The sequence below is a fragment of the Panthera tigris genome, chromosome E1 (genome assembly GCF_018350195.1).
Source record: "Panthera tigris isolate Pti1 chromosome E1, P.tigris_Pti1_mat1.1, whole genome shotgun sequence".
NCBI classification, from domain to species: Eukaryota; Metazoa; Chordata; class Mammalia; order Carnivora; family Felidae; genus Panthera; species Panthera tigris.
The window spans coordinates 59812325-59839959 of NC_056673.1; the positions used below are offsets into that span (position 1 = coordinate 59812325).

The window sequence follows — 27635 nt, forward strand, 5'->3', positions numbered from 1 at the left end:
TGACTGGGCCTGAGGCAGGACCAGCTTCCGAGGGGCATTGGGGTCAGGTGGCCTCACCCTGGTGTTCCTCAGCCCGTCCCTGCTGCTTTCTGGTCTCTGTTCTCCGTAGGGTTGAGCTGCTGGGACCCTGGACTCGCCAGGGGCCCGTGCCTGGCAGCGGGCCTCTCCCTCGGGGCCCCGATGGGTGTTTAGTGCCTGGACGCACTGCCGGGTGCCGAGTGGAGGGCTGGGTCGGGCTGGGTTTCACAGAGGAGGCCGAGTGCACACTGAGCCTTGAGAAAGAGGCGGGAAGGGATGTATTCTAGAAGGGGCAGCCCTAGAGCGTGAGTCCCCACGTGGCTGGATCGAACCAGACCTAAAGGAGGTGGCTGGGAAATGAGGACAGAAAGTCAGTACTGGCAAAAAAAAAAAAAAAAAAAAAAGGAAGGAAAAAGGAAAGGGGCATCTGGGTGGCTCAGTTGGTTAAGAGCTGACTCTTGACAGGCTGTTCCATGCAGTGACCCATGGAGATCTCGGTGCCCCTTCTGGCCCCACTCCAGCCCGAGCCAGCCCCGTTCTGGGAGTCAGGCCCTCGGTCCCCGGTCCTTCTCAGGCACGAGGGAGCAGAAGCTGACCTGGGTCCTTGCAATGGCCGGGCAGAGCTCTCCCAGCCCAACATGGTAGCCGGCCCCATGGCCGGAGGTAGTGACCCCAGTGCTCACGGCCGTCCCCGCCCGCTGCCCCACGGCCACAACTCTGCTGGAGCTCGCTGACGCACACTAGTGCCTCTCCCGCTTGGCTGTGGGCGCCAGGTGCCTGGTCAGCCTGTAGCCTCACTAGGTGTCTTTGGGAGGCGTCTCCAGACCCCTCCACGCCCACCCAAGCCAGCCCAGCTTCCAGGCCTTGTGTCTGGACCTGGGCTAGATGTGGGGTGTCATCTAGGATGTTCCTCACACTGGGGAGATGTGGCGTCCCCAAGGGCCCCATCCTGAAGCTGCCAGGCTCCGGGCAGGGCGAGAGTCCTGCATTTACTTGGGGCAGCAGAGGGGCTTACGAACCCAGGCTCGGTGATGCTTTAGCCCGGCTCTGAGTGCCGAGAGAACCACCTCCGTGGCCAGCAGGCTAGGGTGATGGCGTGGGGAGCCTGTGCCCCCGACAGCTGCAGCGCACATGCCTTCTGCTCCGGGGCCAGCACCCAGGTGGGCATGCAACAGGGGTGGCCTCTGGGTGGGGGTGAGGGGTGGCAGGAGAGGGACAAGTCGTGCACCTTGATCTGGGGGCGGTAGGAGGGATAAACAGATGGAGAAGTGGATAGATGGATGGGTAAATGGAGGGCAGGATGGATGGAGGGAAAGAGGGAGAGAGGGATCCACAGGATGGGGGATGCACCTGGGGTGAACCTGACCCCAGGTGGCCTCCAGCCAGCACCTGCCCCCCACCCCTCAATTTCTCCGGCTGTGCTGGCCTCGGGGCCTCTGCCCAACGCAGCCAGTGGTGTTGCCTTCGCGAGGCTGGGGCGGGAGGAGGAAGATCACAGTCTCTGGGCCCCAGTCCACTGCCAGGCCACACAGGACCCGGTGTCTGGTCCTCTTGGCTGGCAGTGCAGACTCACCGCCCCCAGGCATGGAGCCTTCCCATGAACGTGGTCCCATCGGGACCCGCCCATCGCGGTCTCCATCCCGTGCCGGCAGGACCAGATCAGACCAAACCCCGAGAGCAGACCTGCTCGGCCCTCTCCACGCCCCCCCAGCCCACTTGCCTGCCCTCCGGAGTGTCCTGGAGGGGGACGTGCTGGCTGCCCCACTGGGGAGAGTGTGCAGGGAAGGAAGGCCGTGTGAAGAGAAGCGAGGGGGCGGCCCTCAGCCGCTGCTGCCCAGACCCCCCGGCCGAGGGGCCCTCTGAGTCACTCTCAGCCCCGAGTCCGAGGGCGGCCCCTTCTGCCCAGCCAAAGGGCTAAATTTACCCTTTTAATAAGAACCAGACTTATATCCGATTTTCCTTTTCTTTTATTAGTTCTGGGCTGTTGGTGGTTGGGCCTCCCCTGTCATCTTGCTTCCACGTTTGTCGGCTGGGTGGCTCAGCAACCACAGAATTTTCCTATTATGGCCTGAGAACTGCTGCCTTTGGGCCAACCGGGGCTTCTGGAAGGTTCTCCTGGGCCAGCGGAGAGGGGCTTCCCATGTGACACACTCATGTTTTTGGGCTGTCTCCACATCCTAGGGCTGGGCCGGCCAGGAGGTTCACCCACGGCTTCACAGTCCTGCCTCCTCCGCCCGTCCCTCCTCCCTCCCTGTGCCCGTCTCAGGTTCCTCTCGTCCGGCCAGCGTCTCGGAGTCGTGGACGGCAGCCGGGATCCTTGGGAGGAGCCCTCAGGGACTCCTAGGGGCCGTGGTAGCAGCAGGGCAGACCCGGTGTCTGGTGGGACGGAGTGAGGGAATGGGCCAGACAGGCCAACATCTGGGGGCGGCCAGCTTGTGGCCGGAGGGGACCGCCCCAGATCTGGACGATGTGTGGGTCCTGGATAGCCTGCCCTGCGGGGGGGGCGGGGGGGGGTCACAGATCAGAGGGGACTTCATGCCAGTCTAAGCTGCTTCTCCACCGCAGAGGGGGGTGGGCTGCCTATGGGGAGGCGAACTTGGCCACGTGGCCTGCCAGCTGTCCCCCAGAATCCACACGACTCCTGGAGCCACTGTCAGGTCCGGGTGGCTGGGGGCTGAGCAGCCGGCCTGGGGAGGGGCCTGCTCCCGTGCAGCAGGGGCTCGGGCTCGGGGGTCTCTAGTTTGGTGCAGACGACAGGCTAGGGTCCCCTTCCAGCACAGGTGAGCCGGAATGTGCTCCCACTGCCCAGGGCGGGGGAGGAGGTGGGCAGGGCCCGGCGGCCTGCGGCCCCTCCCACGTCACCCCGGGGGCACACGGAATCAAAGGTCGGGGGCCTTTTCCGGGGCCAGTAAGGGGACCAGTCTGGTGGGGGTCTGACCCTGGGAAGCGGGTCTTTGAGGCCCCCCTCTCGCAAGAATCGGGTCAGCCACCTCGTGCGTGTTCGGGGCCGTGCCTCAGACACGCGTGCACATCTGTGTCCTGTGTGCACGCCCGTAGCCAGCATGTACACCCGTGGCCACGAGCGCGCGCCCGGACACGCCCCGTGAGCGCCCACACACGGTCACTGTGCTGCCTCTGTGCACGCGCACGCGTGTGCCCGGGCCAGCGGTGGGTTCCAGCCGGGCCGGGACCGTTCTTGGGTGGATCTCCCCCCGCTTGCTTCCCAGCCTTTCCATCTTAGTCCGTGCAGGACCAGGGCTGAACGCCGATGGACACTCTCCTTCCTTGTCCCCTGTCCTGGAACGGGAGGCGTGTGGCCAGGTCCCTGGGGCGGACCTCCTGCCTCCTCTTCTCTGACAGCTCCCTCTAGGCCTGGCTCAGCACAGGAGGGGCACTCTGGCCCCCCAGGCGGACTGCCTGTCCCTCCAGTGTCTCAGCAGCCTCTGGTGTCCTGGGGGAGACCCCGGGTGCTCCCCGCGCACCCAGGTGGGCCCTGCAAGGCCTGAGGGAAGTGGGGAGCCTGAGCAGGTATGAGCGGGAGGGGGGGAGCTGGGGAAGCCCCGCCAGTAGCCAGTCAGCTGGGCTTCAGGAGCCTCAGGAGCCCTGAGAGCCCGGGAAGGGCTTGCTTCTCGGAGGCGGCCGGCAGCCATCTCGGTGAGGCCTTCGCAGCCCGTGTCACGGTTTCCAGAGAGGGAGGATGCCATCCCCGTGGCTCACGTCAGACACAATAAGTGCCCGTTCTGCCCAGCTCTCGGAGGCCCTTCTGTCCGCCTGTCTTTCCCCGACTCCCGCTCCCTCTGCCCTCAGCCTGGGGTCACAGTGAGGAGATAGGCTTCTCAGCACCCCCACCACGGGACAGCCTGGTGGGGAGATGCGGGCGGCGGAGAGGGCACGGTGGGCACCTGGCACCTCAGACTTGGGGTGCACGGCACAGGGCCACCCGTGTTTTTGCCAGTCAGGCCCGCAGGGGTCTCGGTGGCCCCTAGACCGTAGGCTCTCCCCCGGGCAACACCTGTGCTCTGGGGCAGGGGCGTCCTCAGCACCTTGGCCGTGGCAGGTGGGCCCGGCAAACAGATTGATGGAGGAAGACCCCGTTCTCCAGTGTTGCCCGGCCACGTGGTGCCCCCTCTCCAGCGGGCCAAGGCCGGACTCAGTGGTCGCTGGAGGTTCCTGGGGTGTCCGGGGCATTCCAGCTGGGGCAGCTGCGAGGGGCCGGGTCGTCTGGGCCTCGGGGTGTAGGGTCAGATGGGGCTCCGGGGTCGGGGCCGTGCCCGAGGACCTAGGCCGCCAGAGGGTGTCAACCAGGCCCCCCGGGCATGCTGGCTTCCGGAGCGGTTTTCTCAGCCAGCCGGGCGCCCAGGCCAGGCCTCCGTGGGGCACTAGGCAGAGCGAAGGCGGTGCTACAGCCGGGACTAGAGCCCCGTGTCTGGCCTGGGCTGGCGGCACGGCGGGCCATGCATGACGCTCAGTACACGGCGGCTCGCCTCTGGCCCTGCTGAAACGTCACACGGCTTCGGGCCCCTTCCCCGAGGTTATCGTGAACGTGGGACGTATCTGTGACGGCAGCTGACAGAATCTCAGGGCAGTGGCCACCATGACCGCTCCTACTGGACGGGGCAGCCTCAGGATGGATAGGCCTCATTCAGACCTCAGCTGAGGCACTGGGGACCCCGGGGTCCAGACTAACGATGCCCCGTTCCTTGGTCAGCCCCGTGGTGGCCCGTTGTCTGGGACTGCATGAAAGCAATTAGTGTGAGGTTTGTAGAGCCCCTGATCTGAGAGGGGTAGTGTGAGTGGCTCCAGGACTGGAGGACTGGAGCTCCCAGCCGGGGCGGGGGCGTCCAAACCAGGAACCCCTCTGGCCTTCCCTACTGCTCAGGCTCCCACCGTCCCTTCCCAGGCTGGTGACCGCAGCGCTCCGTGGGCAAGGACCTTGCCAAGAGGAAAGAAGCCTTCAGCCCAGTTCCCGGCCAGACTTGGCCTCGAGGCTCCGGCCCTGGCCCTGGCCCTGGCCCAGGCCGCCTCTGCTCACGCTCTGTCTGGGGCTGGCTACTGGTTGGCGGGAGGGGCTAGGGAGCTGGTAGCCAGGTCTGCCCCAGGCCCCTGCTGGCCAGGCACGCTGCCAGCTGCAGACTCCTTGGAGGTGGAGGTGACGATGCGAGCCGGCTGGGGGTGGGGGGAGGTTCCAGGGGCCATCAGCCCTCTCCCCGCCACCCGGCCCCGCAGCCCACCTGGCAAGGCCTGTGGCACCTTCGGCTGCGTCCACGCTTCTAGGCCAGGACGGTGGGGAAGAGACCGAACCGTTCAGAGCAAGGACCGTGGAGCCCGCCGCACAGGGCCCAGGCAGGGGGGACTGGCCTGCAGGAAGTGGGGGGCGGGAATGGGAGCCCCTGGCGGGACCCGGCGCTGCAGACCGGGGTCTTAGGAGGGAGAGGCCACCTGGGTCCCCGCAGGAGTCTCCCACAGCGGCTCAGGGCACGGGGTGTCTGTGTGTGCAGCCGGGGCCGGCCAATGCCTCTGTGACGCTGTTGGGCCCAGAGCACTTGTGGTGTGGGGGCGATGGGGTCTCCAGCGCCCTCTGCTTCCTTCCCTGTGTCATCCTGTTTGCGTGACAAGCCCCTTCTGTTTTCCAGCTGAAAGGAAAAGAGTGGAGAAGGTTCCCCAGGTGGATGTCTGAGTCAGCCTCCAGGCCAGCGGGGCAGCCCCTCAGTTAGCAGGGTGGGCAGGGGCAGCCCCGCCACGGGCCGGGGAGGGGGGCTGGGCTGGAACAGTGTTTCAGCATTTCCACTACATTCCCCACACTGTGGGGCAGGGGTCCCCTCCCTAGACGCAGAGAAGCCAGCTCTCTGAGGGCCCCCAAGAAGGTCCCCTGCGTCAGGAGACGGGCGGTGTGGGGCGAGGTGGGCCCCAGGCTTGGGGTCTCTGGCCGAGGCGGGAAGTGTAGCCTGTCACCAGTATGTCCCCTGCTCTGCAGAGCTAAGACCAGGGGCCGGCTGAGCTGAGGTGCCACCCTCCTAGCCCCCCGTGCGGTGGGACCCCCTTCTGGGATAGGGTCAGAACAGAGCACCCGTGAGTGTCCCCCCCCCCCCCAAGGCCAGGATCAGTGTCCGGAGGAGGGCATGAGGTCCTGGGACCCCCAACCCAGATTTTAGCCTAGAGGTCCAGTATTGGGTCTCAGGCCCTGCTCCCCACCCGCTGTGGCCCCAGGTGGCTGACCCTTGGGGATGTGGCGGGGGGGGGGGGGGTCTGCAGAGGCCAGACCTCTGAGGCCAGAGCCTCAGGCCCGGGAGACCCTGCACGGGACCCACCTGGAAGCTTCGGCTTCCCTGGACCCCAGGGCCAGGGGGCCCCGTGGGACCCTGAGCTGCATTTCCTGTCCAGCCTGGAGCCTGGCCCGCCGCTTCGCCCCCGCGGTGTGGGAGAGCTCAAGGTGTGGGCTTCTCAGGCTGAGCTCCTGGAGAAATCCATTATCCAGACCCGGCTTTTGGACTGGGCTGCTTCCCAGTGTCCCGGGAGGAGCAGGGTGGGAGGGACCTTCCTGGGAGGGTGCGGGGGTGGGGAGGCCTGGGAGACTCGAGGCTGGCCTGGGCGAGGCAGGAAAAGGCCGCTCATCCTCCAGGCATGCCCCCCCCCCCCCAGATCCCTGGGGCCCAGCAGGGGCCGCCCTCCCACTCCTGCCCCTCCACCCGCGGCCCCCGGAGGCCAACACTTCCCTTCCCAGCCCAGAGTCCCCTCCCCTGGCTGGACGCCTGTGGTCTGGCCTCGGCCCATGGCAGTCCCAGCCCTGCGGTCCGGGAAGTCCCTGGCCCCTGGGCACCTTCGTCCCCTGCCCCTGGGTCTTCCCAGGGTCTCCCTGCATCCTGACACCCACCACAGAGGTCGGCGTGTGCTCCAGCCCCTGGCCGCACTCACACACCTGCCTCTGTGGCCGGCGCCCAGGAGAGGCCCCCCTCCTCCGTCTGTCCCGTTCACACGCTGGAGGGGAGGGAAGCTGCCAGGGTCCCCACCAGGGCAGCCCCTCCCTCTCCCCTGCTCTGGGCCTTGCCTCCTCTCTGCTGAGTCACCCGGTGTCTGGGAAGCTCCCAGAGCCAAAACCGGGCTGGATGAGGAATCACAAATTCACAAAATCCCCCTGCCTCCCGGGCAGGGAAACAGCTGCCCTGACTCACCTAGGGCAGGGCCTGCAGCCTCAGGGGACCCCCTGAGAACTCCTGCGAACCCCACCAGGCCCCTCCCTACACCCAGCCTGATGGGGTGCTGAGCGCCCAGGCCACTGCTCCCCATCCCTGGGCTGGTCCCAAGCCCAGGCTCACTGCCTGTGAACAGGGCTGACGAGATGGCGGGGTGGGGGCCAAGCAGGGCTGTCCTAACCCCCCACCACCCCCAGGGGCTGCTCCTCAGAGAGCGGTCTGTGTCCGCCTGCGTCCTTCCTGCGCAAGCTGCCGTCGCCATGGAAATCCAGGGAGGCGCGCTCAGCCTGGCCTTGGCCACTGGATTTGGGCAGGGAGAGGGGACACAGTGGCGGGGGTGCAGGTGGGCACGGAGAGCCGGCTGTCAGTGCCAGCGCGGAGTGTCCTGGGGGACAGATGACTGTGTGTGTCCGCCTGCCAGGCTGGCCGGGGTGTGACCCTGAGAGCCCCGGGGGGCTGACAAAAAGCAGGTCTGGCTTCATCCCTGTCTGTGCCTCCGCCTCCGTTTCTGTCCCTCTCACCTGGGTGGGGCTGATGAGTCCGTCGGTTGCACCTGGGGAGAAGGTCGAGGACCCCACTGTGGGGAGGGGCCGGTCCCCCCAGCGCTGCCCAGAAGGCGGGCAGAGGCTGCGGGACCCACAAGGCTGGAGCAGGGCCCCCGGCTGATGCCGGGCCTTTCTGGGAGGTGTGGGTAGAGCGCTCTGGCAGGTGCGCCAGTGGCTGTGGGGCCCCGGAGCTGCCCGCCACCGTGGCCTGGGAGAGTCAGGGGCTCGGCCTCTGAGGAGAAGGCCCACCGCAGAGCCAGCCGCCTGCTGCCCGCGGGCACGGCACTCGGCATCCCATTGATCAGGGTGGGGGCGGGGGGCGGCGCTGGTCGCAAAAGTGCCAACAGTGGCAGGAGGGCACGGGACCCCGAGCGTGTCTGTCGGGAGCCCGAGTGGGCCGTTTCTCCTGCTTCTGAAGACAGAAGCCCCGGGGGTTTGGGGCTCGAGAGTCACCCCTGGAGACGGGCTCCTTGGCGGGCTGGCCCGGTCCAGACTCACCCTTGCCCCCTGTGTCCACAGCCAGCAGCCGCCTGATGGGGAATTCTCCGGCGCCCTCGTTCATGGGCAGCTTCCTCACCAGCAGCCTGGGCTCGGCGGCCCCCGCGCACCCCAGCGGCCCCACCCCCGCCCCCTCGGAGCAGGCCTACCGCGGCCCCCACCCCGCCACCTCCCAGATCTGGTTCTCTCACTCCCATGAAGGTGAGTCCGGGGCCAGGGGCCGGGGGCCAGGAGAGGAAGCCCCCACGCACAGGGGAGGTGGTAATTGGTTGGAAACGGGGGGCGGGCCCCACCAGGCAGTGGTCCTGGCCAGATGTGCACCGCAGATGGGCGGCGGGGGGTGGGGGGGGAGGAGGTGGGGCCGAGAGGGCTCTGGGGGAGCCAAGGAAATGTGGAACACAGCTGGGCTGGCCAGGGCCGGGCTGCACCCTCTGCCTGGGGCTGCGCCCACCTCCCCAGACTCAGAGCGGTATGGGCTCCAGATGTGCCAGCTGGGAGGGAGGTGTGGGGGGGGGGGGTGGAGAGAGCTGTCAACATGCTCCTGCAGCCACCTCGGGGGCCTCGCCCGGAGCAGAGCCCCTCCCAGGCCCCTGGCCTCCCCTCGGAATGCGGCCCTGTGCACGCAGGCCTTGCGGCCGCCCGGCAGGACAGCCCCAGGGGCCCCTCGGGGACTCTGGGGCTCCCCTCCGGTTTCCCAACCGCCTGCTGTCTGTTCAGCCCCTCGCACTGGGACGTGTGCGGCAGCCCGGGCCCGTGGCTGCTGGTATCCGCGCGGCCCGGGAAGGGTTAAGCCCGGCGGCGGTGGCTGGCACGCGGAGAGGTAATTGCAGTTGGCAGCGGGCACAGAGGGCTCTCCGCTCCTGGCACCGGCGCCGCCGTAACTCAGTGACTGCTGAGCGGCAAGCGTTGCGTTTGCAGAGCGCGGACCCACACGCCGCGCCCGCCGTCCGTGTTCCAGGCAGGGAGATTAGCGCCCGGCGCTGCTGGAGAGCCAGAGAAACCTCTTTGTGCAACAAGAAAGGGGCTGTTTTCCAAACAGGACAGGTGACAAGTGAGGGACAGTTGTTAAAATAATCTAGGCTTTAAGCGCTGCGCAGGGTGCACATGTTGGGCAGGCGATAAGCAGCAAGAGGTCTCCTTCCTGCTGGAGGGAGGCCGGGTGGACGGGGCAGGGTCCCCGGCCCAGACTCACCCCCCCCCCGCCGCCCGCTTCCCACCCCCGCACTCTTAGTAGCCTCCCCAGGGGGGACCCGCTGGTGCGGGCGGGGCTGGGCGCTGGGGCGAGGCTTCCCTGGCAGCGGTGGGTGGCCCCGCGCACTCAGTGCCTCTCCCCCTCCCCGCCCCTGCAGCTCTTCCGCCTCTCTGTCCGCCAGGCAAACTCCAGCCCTGGCAGGAGCATCTGGGAAGGATGTCTGTAGGAGGGAGGGGTGGGGGGCTGCAGCAGCCACGTGGGACCACCTCAAAATAACGAAGTAACGGAGGAACGGCCACGGCCCCACCCTGGCCCCGCCACAGGTGCATGGGCACACCCGGGCTGGCTGACTTAGTTTCCCCTCCGGCCCGCCCTTGGGGACCTCAGCAGCGCGGAGGGCGGTTTGTGGGCAGTGCCACCTGCCCTGGGGCCCAGGGAGAAGGTGTCCCTGTCCTGCCCCTCTGGGGGCTGCGGGGAGGGCGGGGTGGGAGGCAGCCTGCAGACGGCGTCCTCAACGGCCTCCCGCCACTCGCTTCCCCTGAGCCAACGGCTACGTTGGCGGCCTGGCTTTTGGCCTTCAGGGCTCCCCGCCGCCCTTAGCTGCAGCCCCAGGGGAGTCCGCTGGCCGGGTGGGGGGGCCCGTGCGGGCCTCCTGCCTGCCTCCACCCTGTCCTGCATCCCGTAGAACCTTCTTTGAGGCAGGGGCAGCCTGAGCAGGAAGAGGGTCCGTTGCTCCGGCTCAGACCAGCCCTGGATTGCCCCAGGATTCCAAGTCATGTGTCCATCCACCTGGACCTCCTCAGGCTGGACATGCCCACAGCCTAGTGGGGGAGGGCACGCCTGCCCGGCCGATGGGCTTAGTGGACAAGCACAGGTGGCCAAAGACAAAGGGCGACAGGGTGTGGCTCTTAGCCCCCCCCCCCCCCCCCCGCCCAGCCCCCCTGAGCACAAGGCCTTGCAGGGAGCAGGGCCCACCCGAGGCCGAAGAGGAGCCTCGAGAGAGGCAGGAGCCCTGAGGCGGAGGGCACCCCCGACCTGCCAGGTCCCACCTGGCGGTAGCCGGGATCTGTACATCCTGGCGACCGTGCAACCACATACACCTTCCAGGCCCGTGCCTCAGTTTACCCCCTCGCCACCTCCTTCTCTCTGCCCTCCGTGAAGCCGCCCCGCCTCGGGATCTCCTTCCTGCGGGGGTTCCCTGCCCTCCGCCCTCCGCCTGTCTGCCTGCTGTAGCCTCGCTCCCCGACAGGCCACGTGGTGCCGGCTGCCTCGCTGTGAGCCTGGAGCGTAAAGGCCGGCAGGCGGGCGGGCGGGCGGGGCCGGAGCGAGTGGCAGCGTTTGCTGGCTGCCTGCCCTGGCAGCGTGCCTGGCTGCTAGTTTGACTGGGTGCCAGCTGGCTCCCCTCGTGCAGGGGCCTGTTTCTCTGCCGTGTGTGTTCGGAGAGAAGGGGGGTGAGGCGGGCGGGGGGCACGCGACACGGCCGGAGCGTGGGGGCCGGCAGGCATGGTGGGCTGCCTGGGCGGGCCGCTCAGAGGTCTGGTCTCCCCCGAGTCCTGCTTCCTCCCACCACAGGGCGGCAGGTGCCCAGCAGAACCTGCTCCCCACCCCCTCCCTTACCTGGGGTGGCCGGGGCGGGGCCTCTGAAATGGCTCTATCTTAAGGAGGGCAGCCAGGCCGGGCCCCCGGCAGTAAGTGGGGGCCGGGTCAGGGGAGATGGGCCCACGTGCCCCCCCCCCAACTCCAGGCAGGACTCCCCACCCTCCCACCGGTGGACCTAGCTTGCCATCTGGGGGGGCAGCCGCCAGGACAGGGGCCCAGCCTTCCGCTTCCCTGGCGGAGCAGCTGGGGTGCAGGGGAGGCACCCTGGAGCTGGAGGAGCCGCCCCGGAACATCTGGCCGGAGGCAGAGCCTGTCTGCCCAGCCCCCAGGCCTCCTGCTCCCCCCTCCAGGCTCGCCCAAGTGAGGGGTCCTGCCAGAGACTGGACATTCCCCACCGAGGCTTAGGGTGGGAGTGGGCGTCAGAGCTGGCCCCGGGGCAGGGGTGAGCTAGTGTCCAGCCCGCCTGCCCTGGGGGGGTTGGGGCAGGGGCGGGGGCACAGCACAGCTGGTCCCATTGTCATGGAGTCCGGCCCCCCCTGTCCCCACCCCGCCCCCAGCTGCCTGGCTGGGACCACCCACAGGGCCGGTGAAAGGGGATTCTGTTCCTGGGGGCTCCGCTGGGGAGGGGTGGGGCCCCCTGGCTGCTGTGCACCACAGCCCCGCTACTTGTGGTCTCTTGTGCCACCTGGAGGGGAGCCTTGGGTGGCAGCGGGACGCGTGCCATCGCCGGCTGTGGGCCCCGCTGGCCTCTTTATCCGAGGCCCTGCTTCTCCATCCAGGGCTGGGCCGGCCTCCAGGAGCGCTGGGGACCACACCAAAGTGTGGTTGGATGTTCCCCACTGCTCCCGGCCCCCGGCCTCCCCTCTGCCCCCTCTGTCCCCTCTGAGACCTCATGGGGACTTCTGGGAGGGAGCAGGAGCCTGGGGTCATGTCTGTGTGAGGGACACAGGTGTCACCTGGCATCCACCACCTCCGTGTGACCTCAGAGGCCGTCCTGGCTGCGGAAGCTTCATTTCCCAGAACCGTCTAGAGGGGCTGTCTGATGTAGGTCTCCGCCCTGGACCCCAGCCCCTTCCCCCAGGCCCCGTCGGCTCCTTCTTCCTCTCCTGGCCTCAGTTTCCTCGATGGCTAAAATTGCCTCTGATTCTGCCCCCACAGAACCACCGATGGTCGCCCTTCTAGTGCACCCCGTCCTGGGCTGGGTACCGGTGGCCCCGAGGCTGCGGTACCCCTCGCCCTGCCTCCCTGAGTCCTGCCCATGCTGGACGGAAGGAGGAGACAAGTGGGGGCGGCCGGCTGCTCTGAGATCTGAGGACAGAGTGTGGGGAGGGGCCCGAACTCCCCAGATCCCAACACAGAAATCGGGGCTGCCCCGCCGGATAGGCCATGTCCGGCCAGAGGGAGGTCGGTCTCTTGTGGACCTCTGACCCCTCCAGAGCCTTCATGGGGCTTTTGTGGCCGGCCTTCTCTCACCCTTCCCCACGCCCTCATGCCCTGGCAGGTCTCCTCCGTGGCCCCGGCTCACCACCATTTCCTTCATGGGGCTCTTTACATAGCAATTGGTTGCTGAGGGCACGGGTCCCACCTGATCCCTGTGAGGCTAGTCCCCGGCGGGCTCACTGTACTGGGCCAGCCTGCCTAGCCCTGGTTTGGTTCTTGCAGCCACAGGTGGCCCTGAGGTAGGGATGCCAGGGCCAATCCCTAGCTCTAGGTCAGGCCAGGTAGCACACCTGTGGTGCTCGGGAAAATGATGCTTTGTTCTGCTGCTGGCCCAGGGGTACCTGCCTCGTTAACTTCAACGAGCAACCCCGCGATACGGGGGGCGGTTGTTCACCCATTTTATAGGGGAGGAAACAGGTCCGGGAAGCTGTGTGGTGGGTTTTGAGTCCAAAGAGTCTGACCGGGGGCCATCTGGTCCTCTCTTTCTCTTGGCTGCCCTCTGAGGCCTGTCTCCCTCTGCCTTCCTTGTGTTGGGAGTAGATGTTCCCCGTTTCCAGCTCCTGCTGGCGTAGAGGCTGCTCTGGGACCCCGGCCGCGGGCACCTGCCTCACGGGCCCCTGCCCAGGCAGCCGTGGGCGGGGCAGCACCGCGCTGGACCAAGCCCAAGGCCCCTGCCCCTCGTAAGGGTCATCATCACTGCTCAAGAGCTGCATCAGCCTTAAGTCCACAGCGCCCGAGAGGCTGGGAGAGCCAGCGCACCTCTGAGCCTCAGTTTCCCCATCTGCAAACCGCCCTCACCCTTCAGACCCAGCATGACACAGTCAAAGCCAGCAAGTACGAAGCATTTGCTGCCGACTGCTTCGTCTGGCCTGTTCCCCGCGGCAGCCGTCCGCTGCTGGGCCGGGGGCCGCCATTTGCAGTGGGAGCGTGTGTGGGGGCAGCACTGGCTGGGCGAGGGGGAGGCCCCTTGTCGCTGCCTGGGCACATGGCCTGTCCGCAGCATGACTGTACGGGTCCGAGCAGCCAGGATCCCCCAGGTGCAATGGCCTGAGTGTGGCCGGGACGCCCCACCCAGGGGGCTTGGAGCCCTCCGGAGGGCAGGGTGCAGAGCCTGGGCCAAGAGGTCTGGGCAGGGCAGGCGGCAGCCCCCCTGCATTTCCCGGGCAGCCAGTTGCATGGTGGGATGTCGGCGAAGGTTTTGGGGGTGACGCCGGTCCGCCCCCAGCTCCTAGCTCTGAGGGGCTGTTGTCTTTCCCGGCTGGAGGCCTGCAGCGATCGGGGGCCCCAGCCCTCCCAGGCCTCCCCTCCTTCCGAGGGCTCTCCCCTAAGCTGTGCTGCCTGAGCCTCCCTCCTCCCTGGGAGCACGTGTCAGGAGCCCGGGACTGTCCACAGGCCGCCCGGATCCTGGGCAGGCTGCCCGCTGCCTGTGCTCCAGAGACGCCTGCAGGAGCCTGGCCCCTTCCCCCAACACCTAGTGCTCCTCCGAGCCTGGGAAGAGACCGAGGCTGCCAGGCCCCGCGCCTTGGGCCGCGGGGGGCAGTGAGTATGCGGGGAGCGCCTGAACTGGAACCTCGACGGGGGGGATGGAAGAGGGATCCACACAAGCCTGCGCTTGGCCGCCCAGCTGCGGAAGGCTGAGGCCGGGGCACTCCCCGAGGGCCGAGCTTCCAAAGCCCGCCCCCTCCCAGAGAAGGGGGTCTCACGCAGGTCATCCCAAAGTCCAGGGGGACACCCAGGGGTCTGGCCACCAGGCGTGAGGAGGCCTGTGGACAGAAGCAGGGAGGACCCGGGGAGGGGCTGTGGCAAGGTTAGCGCTCCTCCCCGGGCAGGCGTGATCAGCCGATCGTTGCACTCGAGCCGCCTGTAGGTGCAGCCTCAGAATCCTTCTTAACCCAGTGTCTGGCCTGTCCCTATCATCTGGTAGACTTGACGCCACGATGGCAACCCGCTGACGTCCTGAGTGAAAGGGGCGTCTCGTGGGAGGGAGCCGGCGTCCAGTCAGTGACGGGCATTGGGCCATGACCCGTAGCCTGGTACCTGTGGCAGAATCCTAAATGATAGCAGTGCGTCAGGGCCCCAGGAGCAGGGGCATTTGCCCAGCCGCGTCCCTGGGTGTCTCTGTGGAGGTCATCGTGGGTGAAGTAAGTGTGGGATCCTTCAGGGCTGGCAGGAGGTGGGGGGGGGGGCTGCTGGGCTCCATCTGGGGGAACTTACCCCTGCTGATCCCCAGAGAGGGCCTGACCCAGAGGAGATGGGCTCTGACTGGTCAGATGGGCAGTTGAGCTGCTAAGAGCCCGCCCCGGGTGGCCAGTTGGGCCTAGTGGTCGTGTTGTGGGAAGCTGCCCTTGGGAGCTGATGCTGGGATCAGCTGGCAGCTACAACCTGAGGCTCGATGGCCGGTGAGAACTTTCCAGCAACTGGAGCCTCAGGATAGGGGAGGGAGTCACCCTCCAGGGAGACAACAGTGCTATTCGTGAAGGTGGCCCGGGGCACGGGGGCGTCTGTTGTCGAAGGATCTTGTCCTGAGAGCCGGGCAGGACTTTGGCGGGGTGAAGGTGGTTGGAGCCTCCCAGAGTCTGCTGAGCGTGCTGCCTCTGTGTGGAGCTCTGTGGGCCTGGGCTGGGGCTCCCTGGCCTCCCCGCCAGAGAGCCCTGGTCCTCTGGTTGGCTGGCCACACACCGCAGTCCCCCCTCCCCCCCCCCCGCCCCAGACCTGGCCAGGAGCATGCCTGCCCTCCAGCCTCCCGAGAGACCCAAGAGCAGTCCCCAGGGGGCAGGATGCCCATTTCATCACACCCATCGGGTGATGGCCTTGACCCTCTAGGGTCCCCCATTTTCACTTATGTCGTGGGGTTGAGTGTCCTGACAACTCACAGCAGCGGGCAGGGTGGACGGTGTCATCGGTGAGACATCCACTGAGGCCCGGGACCCCTCCCCAGAGCTCCATCAAGAGTCTCAAGAGCCTCCAGGGCCTGGAAGGCAGTGGGAGGCCAGGGACAGACCTGGGGCCCGGCTCCCCACCGTGCACCGTTGCTCAACAGATTTGCCACCTGTCAGTTAGCTCCCACCTCAAGGATTACGAGGGTCTGGAACGGGGTCCTGGACCACCATATTCCCTGCAGGAATGTGGGCTCCTGGGCTCCTGGGCATCCAGCCCCTGCCCCTCTCCCTGCACCCCGAGCCGTCCTGAGAACCATAGCCCCCGCCCTCTGCCGTGGCCCCGTCAAGGACCCACAGCGGCCCTGCCTCATGCCTTCTCATGACAGCTGCTGTGGTTTGTAAGATCAGCTTTATTTTCTTCAGTTCAGAGAGGATGATCTCGGCGAAAAGAAAGGGACCTTTCTATGCTTGGCTGGGAGGCCCCCTCCATGTCCCAGTCTAGTCCCCCCACCCATGCCCCTTCTGCTTTTTCCTTCTCCCCCAACTTCCTCCCCACAGCTCGAATCTCCCTGTGGGATCCCCGAGGGCAGGGCCTCAGGCAGCTGGAGGTGGGAGGGAGTCCCCTGCTCCCTGGCCTGGACGGCCACCAGCTCCGCTCAAAAGGAGAGGGGCTCGGGCAGGCACCCTAACACCGAACACCCCCCCCCCGACCCAGGGCGCCGCAGGGAGGGGCTCCCCGCTCAGCCAGCGGACGCCACGGGTGGGCGGCAGGCCTAGACCTCCCGAGGGGTCACGGGGAGGCGGGGGGTGTCCACGCCCGGGAAACGGGTTCTGGGAAGGAGGAATTTACAGACTTCTGTTTACCAAAACGAGGCCCCGTAAAACATTTAACAGCGGCCAATTAAAAGGGGACAGCTGCGGTGGCTTACCACCCCGGCCCCCGCCCGCGCGGCACACACAGGCCCCGGCCCCCCGCCCGCCGCCCCCGGCTGCTCCCGGCCCGTCCGGCTCTCAGCTTTTGTCAAGTCTCCCAGGAGCTGAGTTTAATCTAGGGAACAGCTGTTCCAGATGTGTCTCCCCACACAAACTAGGCCAGTTGGCCAGGCAGGAGGGGGCTAGGAGGGGACAGGCCGGGGCGGTGGCTGGCACCTTTCCCGAGCCCTCACATGTGCCTGGGGACGTGAGCCCTAAGCAGAGAGCCATCCAGGGACTCCTCCAGCCTCCAGATGGGGCTGCTGGGAACGTCCCCTGGGGACAGGGTTCCACAGCTCCACCTCCGAACCAAACCGCGTCATCTGGGTCTGAGGGACCGAGCCCGCTGGGATCAGGGTGCAGGCCACCCCATTCGGGCTGGGGGATCCCAGACGGCCCCCATTTGGCGCTGACCACTTTCCATTCCAAGCTCTGCCCCTGCGGCTGCATTCTTACCTCTGAGCTGAGCTACGCAGCCTGATCCACGGTGGCACAGCGCACCCCCCGCCCTGCCCCCAGCCTCAGGCCTGCCAGGGGGCTCCCGGGCCCCTGGTGCTCGCGGTGGGCTCCGGGGCTGACCCCCGCTGCCTCCACCGCCGCCCCCGGCACTGAGATAGAGCCCCCACGCCGGCCTCCACACTCCACCCTCCGCCTCTGCGGCCTCTGTATCCAGGCAGACCGGCCTCAGGCCGGGAGTAATGCCCCAGGCCCTCTGAGGACGTGGGGGACTGGAGGCCTGTCCCGTGGTTCTGGCACCACCCCTTCTGGAAAGGTGTTTCCCAGAAGATACTCCGTGGGGTGCTCAGCCACCAGCTGTTACAAAGAACGTTCCACTCGAACAGCAGAGGGCTTCTGTCGTAAATGGACTCAGGGAAGCAATTAATGGGCAGGATGAAATGGGGCTCTCTGCCCCGGGACTCGTCCGGACTCCACTGTGACCCTAGGAGGGGTGCTGGTGCCCGTTCCCCAGGCACGGGGCTCACGGCTCCCTTTTATCAAGGGCGACAGGCCACACACACCAGCCTGGGGGGCCGGCCTGCCCTCCCCGCCCAGGACTGCTGTCCGCAGGGCCCCACTCGAGCTCCTCCTTGTCCCTGTGGCCGCTGCTCCCCGGGGAAGACCCTGGATGGCTGTTCCCTCCTCACAGCCAAGGCCACCTTGAAGGGTGCGAAGGCGCTCCTGGGAGCTGATCGCTCCTGGGACAACCATGGGGTGACAGAAACTCCTACAGAGCACGATCAGAGCGTCAGCTCCAAGCAGGAGTCTTAGAGTAAGACTGTCTCCTGCCTGCCCCAGCTGTGGGCCCCCACCCCGCCCCTCCCTGCTGGGCCACGAGGGGGAAGGACCAGCGGTGAGGAGCCCCAGTCAGGGTGGCTGGTGGCTCTGGACATCCAGCAGACACAGCTCCCCCAGGCTGTGCTTACGCCTGTCTGTCCTCGTCCCTTCTGGGGACACGGCGTGCGTCCCAGGTGGCAGGAGCCCCCAAGGTCCGAGGCCAACAGGTGGGGCCAGCTCCAGGGTATGGCTGGCGTTCCTGTGCTGGGCAGGGCCAGGCCCCAAGGACGGTTCAGGCCCCAGAGGGACGGAGAAGGGCCTGCCTGGCATGACTCAGACCCCAGGGCGGGTGTCAGGGCTGGGGGCCAGCTCCCTCTGTAGATCTCAGAGTGGAGGCCGGGCCGCTGGAGAACCGGGCCATGCTGGCAGCCCCAGCAAAATGCGAGTCGGCACCCCCCGACGGCGCCAGCCCCAGGGTGCGGGCTGCCCGAGCACTTAGGTGCCCGTTGGATGGCGTGGGCCGAGGTGGCACCTGGCCCTGGCTGTCCTGGCCGGCAGTTCGGCCTGTGCAGCAAGGGCCTCCGTCCAGCATGTGTGTCCGCTGCGGCCCCGTCCTCCCAAGATGCCTCTCCGAGAGGAGCTTTTGTTGCCCTGCCTCAGAGCTCCCGCCGTGTGCTACTGGGGGAGGGACCGCAGGCGCCCTCTCCCATCTTCCTCTCTCCCAGCCCATCAGCAATTCAATTTGTGCCGCACCAGAGGGATGGTGTTAGTCGAGTCAGAGTTAATATGATGTATTGATGGGTTGATTTCCCACCGGCGGGCTGTATACCAGGCTCTGCGGGGCGCCGCTCCTGGGCCGCCCACCGCTTCTCCCCTCCCTGGGGTCCGGACGCATGCGGGCCGGGGCCTCGGGGGTGCCTCTGCAGCCAGTGTCCTTGCTCCTCCAGCTCCAGGGTACCCCAGATTTTCGGGGAGTCTGGCATCCACCTTCCTACCCATGAGCCACTTGGATCACCATGGAAACAGCAATGTTCTCTATGGGCAACATCGTTTCTATGGAACCCAAAAAGGCAAGTGCTGGCTTGGGGCCTTGCTGGGGGTCTGGGGCACAGGGCATCCGGGAGGGCGGGGCCGGGCGGGGCTGGGGGCTTCTTGGGTACCAGGTGAAGAGGGCCAGCCTGGGCAGACCCTCCTCTCCGGGTCTCAGGCCACGGCGGGGTAGGGACCGAGGACAGGGAGCCTGCTTCTCAGGCTCCCGGAGGATTTAAAGTCTCAGGACCATGGCCAAGAGGCAGGTCATGTGCTGGGGTTAGATGCGCACCCTGAAGACACAGCCATGCTGTCTGGACGTCTCCGGCTCCGGTGGAAGATTCCCAAACGACCGAAGCCCCTAAGGGGTGGTGCCTAGCCCCTCGGCACCTAGCCTTGACCTGCACACACGATTTCCCGATCCCCACCGCCCTGAGCAGCTCAGGGGGGGAGGATGCCATCGGGCAGGGGTGGGGGGGGAGGAAGCCCCCAGAAGCCTGCACTTCCTGCCTCACCCAAGCTGCACACCAGGGCCTCAGGTCAGACAGGGGCTGCAGGCTGTGTTGGGGCGTCAATGTGCCCCAGCAGGCAGAGGAGGGGCTCTCATTCCATCGGCAGGAGGGGGCCCCCAGGAGGTGTCTCTGGAGAGGGGACACCGAGGTCAGGGCTTTGCTGATGAGAAGGCAGGGCTGACGGGACTGTGGGGAGGGTGTACGTGCACACGTGTGTACGTGCATGCGTGCCCTCTCGGGCGTGCACACGCACTCTCATGCAAAAGCCCAACCTCAAGGTCATGGATCCCATCAGGGAGCCCACAGGAGATGTGGCCACCGGGAGAGTGGCTGGGGCCCTCAGTGCCCTGTCGCCTAGATTTTTGCTGGATGGGATCACATCTCATTTGCATTTTAGGAAGGTTTCTCTGGGGTCGTGCCAGTAGATGGGCAGGGAGGCTGTTGGGTTCCTTACCATGTTTCAGATGACAAGTGATATGGACTTGAATTGGGGCATGGGGGTCCCACTGGGGGTGTGGAGGGGACATGCAGGTCAAGAGGTCCTAGGTGAGCCCCATTCATGGCCAGGCTGTGGGAGGGGTGCACCTGCGGGGGAGCAGCTCAGAGGGGAGGGGTGAGTTCGTCTTCCACACAGAGGGACTTTCCCAGGGGTATCCGGGAGGTGGCTGGACACACATGGTGGGGGACAGGTTGAGCCAGCCCAGGGAGAGGGGCCAACCTGGGTGAGGACACACACAGCTCCAGGGATCCCAAGGAGCCCCAAGCCTGGGGCCCTCAGTGGAGGCAGAGGAGGGGACCACAAAGCACCCAGCAGGGTCTGGCTGATGGACAGGACACCGGGCTGGGCTTCAGGACCTAGCAGTTCAATCAGAGTGTGCTGAAGGGGGCCTCAGGGAAGGAAGGGAGGCCCCCAGCAAGGTGACCCCCAGTGAGGCAGTTTGGGGGTGGAGCCTATGGCCAGTGCTCATGTCCTCCTAGCCCTGCCCCAGTCCTTTCTCCCAACAAGCTTCCCACTCCCGGACATTGCTGTGTCTTGTGCCTTTGGGCCGGGCGGGGCAGCTGAGGTCCGGAAAGCTTTGGCCTTGACCCAGCCGAGGATGGGCTGGCTGGGATTGATTCGGACAAGAGTCGGCCTGTGCCAGGGCCAGGAAAGCCCGCCACCCCCTGCCCCAGGAGATGGGTAGGTGAGGGATGCTCCCCGGAAACCAAGTTTCCCGCATGTGGGGCCAGGTGCTCCGCTACCCAGCCAGAGGACAGCCCCCACCGGCCCCAGGCGGGGTCCCCCAAACTCCCACGCGTGCAGCCGTTTTGACAGCATTTGTCAGGGGCGACAGCCCGACCCGGTGACCCCGAGTCCAGAACTGCCCTTGCAGCAATGGGGCGCTCCTGGCCTCTGAGCTTTCAGTGCTGTGGTGGAGCCCCACCCAAGAACGTTTTGGTTTGGGAAATCAAGCTAATTAGGTTTCACCCAGGCTACTCTTCCCCGGCGCCCCGCCCCCTGCCCCCCTCCCTGCCAGTTTTAATTAGCAGGAAATTGACAAGGAACTTACGTGCATGAGGACAGTTTTACAAGTTCCAAATGTTTCTTTGTTCCCCCTTGTCTGCCCCCTCGGGGTACCCCAGGTCCACAGAGACAGGAGCCCAGCTTTGGGAGCAGCGGGCGGCCCCAGGCTGGAAGGGCTGGCCCAGGGCCCAGGCTGGACAGCAGGCCACGGCCCAGCCCAGGGAGCTGGGGGTACACTGCCCCCTACTGCCCACCACCCACCGCCAGCCTCCATGGGCCCAGAGCTGTGGGGGCTGCCGGCTGCGATCACTTCCTCTTCTCCCTTCAAAGCATCCCCGGATCCCCCGGCCTGAGGTGCCCACAGTTAACATGCAGAGAGGAGCTGGGGGCCTGCCAGGGTGTTCGGGAGGTAGGCGAGCGGGGTCCTCCGCCCCCAGCCCATCCTCAGAGTTGGCCTCACTTTCTCCTGGGTCTTAGCCCTTACAGGGGCCTAGTCAGAGACGGGCACTTCGCAGTCCACAGTGCACGGTCCCGCTTGCAGTGGCCGGGTGTCCGGGCACAGCCAGCGGTGTGGTGGCCACATCACGCCACATGCTGTGTGCCACCGGCCACTTAGGCAGCCCCGAACCGTGAGTCAGCGACCTCCCCTGCTTTTAAGGTTCTGATGGCCGATTTTGAGGCCCTGGCGTTGCCTGGGGCGGGGGAGATGCCTGTGGCCCCGTACCCCTCCGGCTCTAATCCCTGTGGGCGCCGGGCAGGGCAGGGGCCCCGGGCCATTCGCAGCTCCCACCTCCCGGGGGGCCGAACACGAGTCAGAACCTTCCTAGGGAGAGGGAGTTAGTGTTTACCGGGGACAGAACGACGATAAAGTTCTGGAGACAGACGGTGGTGGCGACTGCACGGCACCGTGAAGGTTCGCAGTGCCAGCCGACGGCGCACTTAAACACGGTTAAAGTGGGAGACCCGACGTGACGTCTCTTTTACAACTTTAAACCTTCTCAGACGGTAACTGCCAGCAGGCGGTGGACAGGCTCCTGGAGCCTGTGTCTTGGGGAAGTCCCCCAGCCCTCCGGTGACCGCGCGGTTCTCTCGGCACACAGATAACTTCTACCTGCGCAACCTGCCCCCCCAGCCCACCCTCCTGCCTGCCAACCACAACTTCCCCGGCGTGGCCCGAGCCGCCCCCGGCCACCCCATCAGCTCCTGTAGCCGCGACCGAGGCGAGGCCGGCCCCCTGCAGAAGGGTGCCAAGGAGTTCGACCGCTTCCTCATGGGCCGAGAGCTGGGCAGAGAGAAGGCCGGCAAGGCTGCGGAGGGCAAGGAGAGGCCGGCAGCGGGGGAGGAGGACGGCGGCAAGGAGCGGCACAAGCTCGTGCTGCCCATGCCGGCAGACGGCCACTGCAAGGACGGCGGCGGGGCGCCCCGGGGCGCCTGCGAGGGCCGCCCCAAGCACCTCGCCTCCTGCCTCCTCAACACCAAGGTGCTCAACGGCGAGACGGGCAAGGCCTCGCTGGCCAGCTGCGCGGGGGGCATGCTGGTGCGGCCCGGCGTGGGCGTCGCGGCCTCCGGACGCTGCACCAAGGAGGCGGCGGGCCCCACAGAGCCCGGGCCGGCCTTCGGTGAGGGCCTGGAGAGGCGGCAGACGCGGTGCCAGGCCGCGTCCTACGCGGTGCCGTCTGGCCTGCCCGCCGGGCCGCCCCCGCCCCTCAGCACGGCCACCGGCTCCTTCCCCTGCTTGCAGCTGCACGCGGGCCCGGACGGGCTCTGCCCGCTGCAGGACAAAGTCCCCCGAGACCTGAAGGCCAGCGGGCCCACCTTCGTGCCTTCCGTGGGACACCTGGCCGACAAGAGCCGCCCCTTTCAGGCAGCCGAGGCCTGTGCGGTGGCAGGTGACGGCAAAGACCGGCACCTCGAAGGGGCCTTGGCCCCTGAACACGCTGTGCCCTATGGGGTCTCCTACGCTCACCTGAAGGCCGAGGGCAAGGCCGAGCGGCGGCCTGGGGGCTTCGAGGCGGCTCTCAACCCCCGGCTAAAGGGCCTGGAGTATCTCAACAGCACAGGCCCCGAGACCCCCTTCTCCGGGCTCCCCAAAGGTGGTCTGGACAAAAGTGGCTACTTCGAGCTGCCTGCCCACTCACAGGACTGTGCCCGGCCGAGTCACCAGGACCCGCTGGGTGGGAAGGTCACCCAGGCCTGCTGCACTTTAGATAAGACCGCCAGCAAGGAGGCCCCCTCCGGTCCCCCTGGGGCCCAGAAGGTGGCCCGGATCCGGCATCAGCAGCACTTGGTGACCCCCGAGGTGGAGCCAGGGGGCAGTGGGGCGGAAGCCAAGCGCACGTCCCTGGAACTGGCGTCTCTGGGCTATGGTGGGCCCCACCTACCCCCATGGAGCATCCAGTCGGGCCAGGGCACTGCCATGGCCATTGGCGAGGAGCATAAGGCTGGCACCTACCTGGACCCCTTTAGCGGCAGCCTGCAGCAGGCCGCACTCCTGCCCCAGGATCTGCCCGCCCCACCCGATGAGGTCTCGGCCATGAAGAACCTGCTCAAATACAGCAACCAAGCGCTGGTCGTCGGCCAGAAGGCACCCTTCGTGGGCCTGGGTGGCCTCAAGGCCAGCTGTGCCCAGCAGGATGTGAAGTTCCCCACCTCCAAAGGCCCAGCCCAGGCCCCGGGCGAGGCAGAGAGGCCCGACTGTGCCCGAAGCCGGGAACACGACACCCCACACAGTGACGCGGAAGTGAGGCAGCCTCCCGTGGGCATCGCGGTGGCCTTGTCCCGGCAGAAGGACACGGTGAGCCGGCCCGAGATGGCCTACGGCACCAACACCGGGCGGCAGGGCCGGGCAGCCCCTGCATTCAAAGGTAGGCCCCTGCGCAGGGAGGGAGGCGGGGAGTGTGGCCGGCCTGCCCTCCTCTGCCCATCCGGAGCTCACAAAGGGCGGGCCCTGGACTCACCCGCCGTCCCCGCCCCACGTCTTCGGTCCCGTCCCTCCCTGGGCTGACCGGCCCGCCCCCATCCCTCGAAGCCACCACTCCCCACACCTGCCTTCGGCAGAACCCCCGAGGCCCATGGGGCGGGAGACCCTCCCTCGGCTTGTCACCCCCTTGCCCTGCTTGCTTTAGCCTCTGGCTCTCCGGCCGCCCCAGCCCCTGTCCCTTCTGCCATGTCCGCAGCAGGAGCTGGGCCCCGCTCCACCCACGTGCTGGACCTGGAGGCTGAGGAAGAAAGGGCACGCCTGTCCGAGGACCGCCTGGGGCTCGCCGGCCGGGAGCTCCTGCTTCAGTGAGAACAGGGCTTCAGCCGCCGCGGGGGCGGGGGGGGGGGGGGGGGGGTGTGGCGGGGGTCAGGCTTTGTGGCCTGACTCGGGCAGGTCTGCCTACCCCCACCCCGGGTTTGCTGGGGTTTCTGCCCGTGTCGAGGGGAGCTCTGCGAACTTTTCCCTCTGCTGTGGGGGTGGAGGCCCCCAATACTGAGGCCCGCCCTATCCTGTGGTGTACCTGGGACCTTCTGAGCCCCACTCCCTCCTCCAAGGTTGATGTCCACAGGATGGGGTGGAGGAGGTGGGTAGGTGGCCAGGCGGTTGGGCTGAGCCCCCTCCACCTTCGGTGATGCACAGGGACAAGGACCGCCTGGAGTTCTCCCGGATCCACCCGCCCGGCAGCTGCCCCGGAGACCTGGCCCCTCATCTCATGATCGCCAGCGGCTCCTCGCTGCAGAACAGCCAGCTGGGCGGGGACCCAGCCCCCCACCCCCACCCCGCCCACCCCCCGTGGCTGCCCCGCACCCGCAGCCCCTCTTTGTGGATGGGGGGGCATTCCTACGGTCAGTGCTCCCAGGGCAGGCGGTGGGGGGGGGGGGGGGGAGGGACAGCCAGGATGCCTGAGGCGGGGCATGTGTCCTGACCGGGCTGGACGGACGGTCCTCAGCCTGGTGTGGGAGGCCCGAGAGTGTCAGGACCCGGTGCTGCACGCGCCCTGGTGACCGGGCCTTGTCTCCCCAGGCCTCGGGCACCCCGCCCTGCACCAGAACTTGCCCCCCGGCTTCGCCGCCTCTGTGCCCGGCTCCATACCCTCCGTCTTCCCCCTCTCCCAGGACAGCCCTGCACAGCTCGTCATTCTGCCCTCGGAGCCCACGCCCCACACAGCCCCCCACGCGCTTGGTAAGAGCCTCCCGGGCCGGCTGTTTGTATGGGGAGGGGGGTGTGGGAAGTGGGTCTGGAGAAGGGAGCAGCCCACACGGCCGTGGGGACAGTGAGGCGGGGCCGCCCGCCCGTGGCCCAGGCCCAGGAAGCAGGCGCAAGGTAAGTGAGGGGCGGGGAAGGGGCCGGCTCAGGGGGCTGGGGACACGGGGCGCAGGGCACGGGCCCCGTCCTGGCCCATCTGTCTGATGGTTCCTCTGGCCCTGCCCACAGCTGACGTCATGGACCAGGCCTCACTGTGGCCCCCCATGTATGGGGGCCGGGGCCCCGCCTCCCACGTGCAGCACCCCGGCCAGCTCCCCGTGTACTCGCGGTCCCAGCTCCTGCGCCAGCAAGAGCTCTATGCCCTACAGCAGCAGCAGCAGCAGCAGCAGAGGGCTGCGCCCGTCCAGGTACCTGCCCAGGGCACACCCAGCGGGGACCCGGGGCTCCTTCCTCCCTCTCTGCTCCAGGCTTCCCCACCCCCCAACGCCCTGAGCAGGGGGTCGAGCCGGCTGAGCCTCTCCCTCCCCCCCAACAGCGGAAGCCCGAGGACCACCACCTGGAGCAGGAAGAGCCCACCCAGGAGAAGACCCTCAAGTCCACCCACAAGCCAGTTGCCTTAACCCCCACAGCCAAGGGCACCCCCTCACCTGCCACCATAGGCCCTGCCAAGCTGTCCCCTTGCTGCCACTCGCCTACCCCGAAGCCCCCTGCCAGCTGCCCCACACCGCCACCGCCACCGCGTCCCGGAGCCTCGTGCACTTTATCCGTCCGCCCCTCGGGCAGCCCCGGGCCCGGCTCCAAGCTGCCCAGCTCCGAGGACAAGAGTGGGGAGGGCCGGCGGTCCGGAGCCGACCTGAGCGCGTTGGAACCAGGTGAGAGTGGGCAGCGCTGGGCTGACCTGGGCCCGCCCCCTTCCACTCGGAGGCTTTTCTCCGCTTCTGGGTGGGCAGAGCTGAACTGAGGGGGCTACCTGGTTTGGCACCTGCAAAGGCCTTCCAGGTAGGGCCCAGGGCGCTGTTCCTTGTCCTTCCCCGTCCACAATCCTGGATGACCCATGCGGCGAGCACTGAGGGACCCCACCACCACCTCCTCCCCAGTTCCTGGCAGACGGGGCGGGATGAGGGCCGGGCTCAGCTGACCGGCAGTGGGGGCTACGGACAGTGAAGCGCCTGGCCTGCTGGGGCCGGTGGCAGGACCTGGGCACAGCCGCAGGACCGGCTCCCGTCCCTGGCTCCGGGTCTCGGCGAAGCGGGGCGGGGGAGCTCCTCCTGGAGCCGTCTGGGCTCCTGCCGCCCACCGCCCGCCCGCCGCGCCCCTAGGCTCTCGCTGTCCCGGAACAAGGCCCCACGTTGACGCGGCAAACCCGTGTGGCAAACATAAAACCTGCCCCCGTCCCACAATAAGGAGACTGAGCCGGCAGAAGTTGTGTTTTTGTTTTTGGGGGGTTTGGGTTTTGGGGTGGGGAGCGTTGCTAGCTTTTTTCCTCTTAGTTTTTTTTTTTTTTTTTTTAATGCAGTTAATGGGGCATGCCTCCGACAGGCTGCCGGCTCGTTCTGGTTCTGAGAAAGCCTGGTCCAAGTATCTTGTTTTAAACCACCCCCCTTCTGGTTAGCCACAGCACGCCGTGCCCCAGAGGGCCCCTGCACACCCCTGTGGACCCCTGGGGCCACGGCAGGAGCTGAGGTGGTCACAGCCGTCTGGCCAGGGAGAGCGTCCTGGGCTGGGCTGGGGGCGCTGGCTCCAGGGACCTCCTCTCCTGCCCTCAGGTGCCCCCTCAGTGTAACGTGTTCCCTGTCCTCATCTCACCTGTTTCGAAGGCAGAGGGCAGGCTGGAGACCCTCCCTCCCAGGTGGCAGTCGGGGATTTGAGGCCACCCTCTTGGCACAGGGCCACCCGTGCCCCCAGCTGCCCTCTCCTGACAACACTCCCTCTTTCACAGACCTGCCTCCCGGATACACGTGCCCTGTGGCCAGCTCGGGCTTCTCCCTGTCCCCCAGCGTGCACTCCCCTGACCTCTCGGACCCCAAAACTATGCAAACTGCAGCTCCCAGGGTCCAGCCTGAGCCAGCGAGGACGTTACTACCCGGGGAGCTGCCCCCCCGAAGCCCCCAGAGCCCACAGGAGCCGGGGTTGCCCTTGGGGGCCAGGGAGGCCACCCAGGACCTTGCCGCCACCCCCCCACCCTGCCGAGCGGGGACCCTTGGGGAAGGCAGCAGACCTCAGCCCACTGGAGGGGCTTCGAGAACTGCGATGTGGGGCCCTCCTCGAGGGAGGGGGCCCCGAGGCCATCGGCCAGGCTCATTCTACTCAGGGAGGGGCTGCAGAGGAGGGGGCCGCGGTGGAGAGGGGCACGGAGGTGGGGCCAGGGCCTTCATCGGGGGCCAGCGCCCCGGCCCCGCAGCAGCCGAAGAGTCCAGGGGCCCTCGGTGAGGCCGGGCCGGGCAATTGGCAGGCCCCCAGGGAAGCAAAGCCGGAAGAGGGGGCTGAGTATCAGGAGGTCGAGCTGCAGGAGGAGGAGGGCCGGGGGCCAGCTTCCAAGAACAGCCACCTGCCCAGGGCACTCCCGGGCCTGGACGCCCTGGTGGCCGCCACCATCGACCTGGGGGACCTGCCAGGCGTCAGCCCGCCGGACCCACAGCTTGCCGCTGCCCCTGGGCCCCCACGCACAGCCCCCTCGCCCTGTAGCTCAGGGATTCATGGAATTGCCCTGCTCAGCGAGCTGGCCGACCTGGAGATCCAGCAGCAAAGGAGGGAGCCCGCCTTGCGAGGTAAGCACCACCCTGTGAACGCTCTGGA

At 67.3% G+C, this 27635-nt stretch overlaps 1 protein-coding gene across 1 annotated transcript in view; it reads left to right on the forward strand.

Moving 5' to 3' along the window:
• The window catches only part of BAHCC1 (BAH domain and coiled-coil containing 1), a 59277-nt gene that overhangs the window by 14565 nt on the left and 17077 nt on the right, over nucleotides 1–27635 (forward strand). Inside the window, 10 exon segments of the mRNA XM_042966785.1 lie at nucleotides 8273–8452; nucleotides 18556–18678; nucleotides 21754–23517; nucleotides 23830–23938; nucleotides 24273–24478; nucleotides 24657–24815; nucleotides 25068–25246; nucleotides 25375–25711; nucleotides 26779–27014; nucleotides 27016–27607. Of these exon segments, the coding sequence (XP_042822719.1) occupies nucleotides 8273–8452; nucleotides 18556–18678; nucleotides 21754–23517; nucleotides 23830–23938; nucleotides 24273–24478; nucleotides 24657–24815; nucleotides 25068–25246; nucleotides 25375–25711; nucleotides 26779–27014; nucleotides 27016–27607 (3885 nt within the window).